This window comes from Telopea speciosissima, chromosome 8 (assembly GCF_018873765.1).
Source record: "Telopea speciosissima isolate NSW1024214 ecotype Mountain lineage chromosome 8, Tspe_v1, whole genome shotgun sequence".
Taxonomy (NCBI): Eukaryota; Viridiplantae; Streptophyta; class Magnoliopsida; order Proteales; family Proteaceae; genus Telopea; species Telopea speciosissima.
Genome location: NC_057923.1, coordinates 55379267 through 55382128, shown reverse-complemented (window position 1 = coordinate 55382128; position 2862 = coordinate 55379267). Strand labels below are relative to the sequence as shown.

General features: G+C 44.2%; 1 protein-coding gene across 1 annotated transcript; it reads left to right on the top strand.

The window, feature by feature from the left end:
* Window positions 1-434: 434 nt before the first annotated feature.
* On the top strand, window positions 435-2223 carry LOC122670605 (adenine/guanine permease AZG1). Its single transcript, XM_043867545.1, has one exon. The coding sequence runs from the start codon at window positions 446-448 to the stop codon at window positions 2195-2197; it is 1752 nt and encodes a 583-aa protein (XP_043723480.1). The 5' UTR covers window positions 435-445; the 3' UTR covers window positions 2198-2223.
* The last annotated feature ends 639 nt before the right edge of the window (window positions 2224-2862 follow it).

The following is a 2862-nucleotide window of genomic DNA, read 5'->3' as shown; positions in this document are numbered from 1 at the left end:
GTAGATCTTACTTACTATTTTTTATCTTCTCCCCCAAACCCCTCCATGCACCTCCCCCAAGTCAATTGCGATTATATAATACATAATTAACTCTAGGGGCTCACGATCCAATAGTTAAGATCCAATGGAAGTTGCGATGCACCGTAACATTCCCTACCAAACCCAAAAGATCCCCTCTTACGTAATCTTTTTAAGTCCTTAGCTGCTGGCTTGAATCGTTATTCCCTCTAATTCGCTGTCCCCCTCAATTCCTCCACTACCTTACATGGAAACGCAAATGACCACCCTACCCCCTGCCCAAAAACACTGCGGTGGGGTCCACTCCCCCTATCCAGATTTCTGGTTTATAAGAGAAAATCTGCCAAATGGCTTTCCCGTAAACGGACTCAAAAAAAATACAAACACTGTAAGGCCAAGGAGAAAAGCTGTATCTCTGTAATCATCCATGGAGACTCGACCACGACCACCACGGTCTTCAATGTCCTCCATAACATCCCGTCTCAACTCCTTCGTCGACAATAGCCCAATTGGAAAACGATTCAAACTCACCCAAAGAGGTTCCACTTTCACAACCGAGCTTCGTGCCGGCACAGCCACCTTCCTAACCATGGCCTACATCCTAGCAGTCAACGCTAGTATCCTCACCGACTCTGGTGGAACCTGCACCGTTTCCGACTGTATCCCCCTCTGCAGCGATAGTTCCATCTCTATCTCCAACTGCTCCGCCGCCAATCTCACCGTAATCCAACCCGACGAGTCATGCAAGTTCGACCCAGTCAACCCAGGTTACACAGCCTGTCTCGACCGAGTTCGACGAGATCTCATCGTCGCCACCGTAGCTTCCTCACTCATCGGTTGTGTAATCATGGGTGCCTTCGCTAACCTGCCCTTAGCTTTAGCTCCTGGTATGGGTACCAACGCTTACTTCGCCTACTCCGTCGTCGGATTCCACGGCTCCGGCAACGTCTCTTATAGATCCGCTTTAGCGGCAGTCTTCATTGAAGGACTAATTTTTCTCCTTATTTCTGCAATCGGGTTAAGAACCAGACTCGCTAAACTCGTCCCCAAACCCATCCGAATCTCCTCCTCTGCCGGAATCGGTCTCTTCCTCGCTTTCATTGGTCTTCAAAGTAGCCAAGGCCTTGGCCTCGTCAGTTATAACTCTGCTACACTTGTTACACTCGGTGCTTGCCCCGTTAAGTCACAAGCTTCAGTCGCTCCAGTAATAACGTATCCAAACGGCACCGTTAGTCTATTACCGGGTGGAACCGTATCCGGTGGCATTCTCTGCTTACATAACAAGATGGAAAGCCCAACTTTCTGGCTTGGCGCATTGGGGTTCGTTATAATCGCTTATTGCCTTGTGAAGAACATCAAAGGAGCGATGATATATGGTATAGTATTTGTAACGGCGGTTTCATGGTTCCGTCACACCCAAGTCACCGTGTTCCCCGATACTGACTCGGGCAACTCGTCTTACCAATACTTCAAGAAAGTTATTGACGTTCATACCATCAAGAACACGGCAGGTGCGTTAAGCTTTAAGGGTATAAATACAGGGTCATTTTGGGAGTCTTTGGTTACATTTTTATACGTAGATATACTCGATACGACAGGAACGCTTTACTCGATGGCCCGGTTTGCCGGGTTCGTTGACTCGAACGGTGATTTCGAGGGTCAGTATTTTGCTTTCATATCAGATGCGACGTCGATAGTGGTTGGATCGTTATTGGGGACTTCACCGGTGACGGCGTTTATAGAGTCGTCGACGGGGATAAAGGAAGGTGGAAGGACGGGGTTGACGGCGTTAACGGTGGCGGGGTTTTTTTTCTTGTCGTTCTTTTTTACGCCGTTGTTGGCTTCGATACCAGCGTGGGCAGTAGGACCACCGTTGATTTTGGTTGGAGTGTTGATGATGAAATCAGTGGTGGAGATTGAATGGAATGATATGAGAGAGGCGATACCAGCGTTTGTTACGATGATGCTGATGCCTATGACTTATTCGATTGCGTATGGGTTGGTTGGTGGGATTGGAACTTATATTGTTTTGCATTTGTGGGATTGGGGAGTTGGGTTTTTGGTGATGTATGGGATTATTGGGAATAGAGTGGAGAAGAATAAGGTAGATGAGTCAAATCGGTTTGATCTTCAAGATGGGGAGAGGAAGCCATCATCTGAACTTCAATTAGCAGTTTAATTCTTGGGCATCATCTAACTCAAAATTATCATTTTTATTTTGTATTTTTTAGTAATTATTATAATAGATAAAAGAGAAAAATAATTTTTTCTATAAAATGTTTTAAAATGTATTATTTTCTTACTTTTAAGTGTTAATTAATAACCAAAAAAGAAAAAGTACTGTACCCGATCACAATATTTTGGGAAGTTGCTCAAAACTATGAATTCTCTTGATTGGTCAACTGACGGAGTAGAAAACTTTTTGCCCCAAGAGAATATTCATGAGATTTTGTTTTTTTGGGTAAGGAATATTCATGAGATTTTATTAGGGACAAAATTCAGTTTGGAACCTTGGTGCGGGCCGATAGAAATATAATAAATTCTTGAGCCAATGAAACAGGGCATGACATACCCTTAATAGGGAGACTGTTCTCCATTATTATTTAGATTTCCTTCTCTTAGATGCTTATGTTACTTTTGAGGAGCTCGAAGCATCTTAGATTACAAAAATTTAGAAGCCAAGGAGAGGACAGTAGTCAGAATGTCGTACATGCCACAGATAGGGCCATTCGATCTAAAGAGTGCAGAACACCATTTATGTCTCTAGTATGTCTGTGAAGATGCCTGAGATTAAAATCGAGGGATGAAAATCTTGCCACTTGAGAGTAGATATGAGGGTCGCAT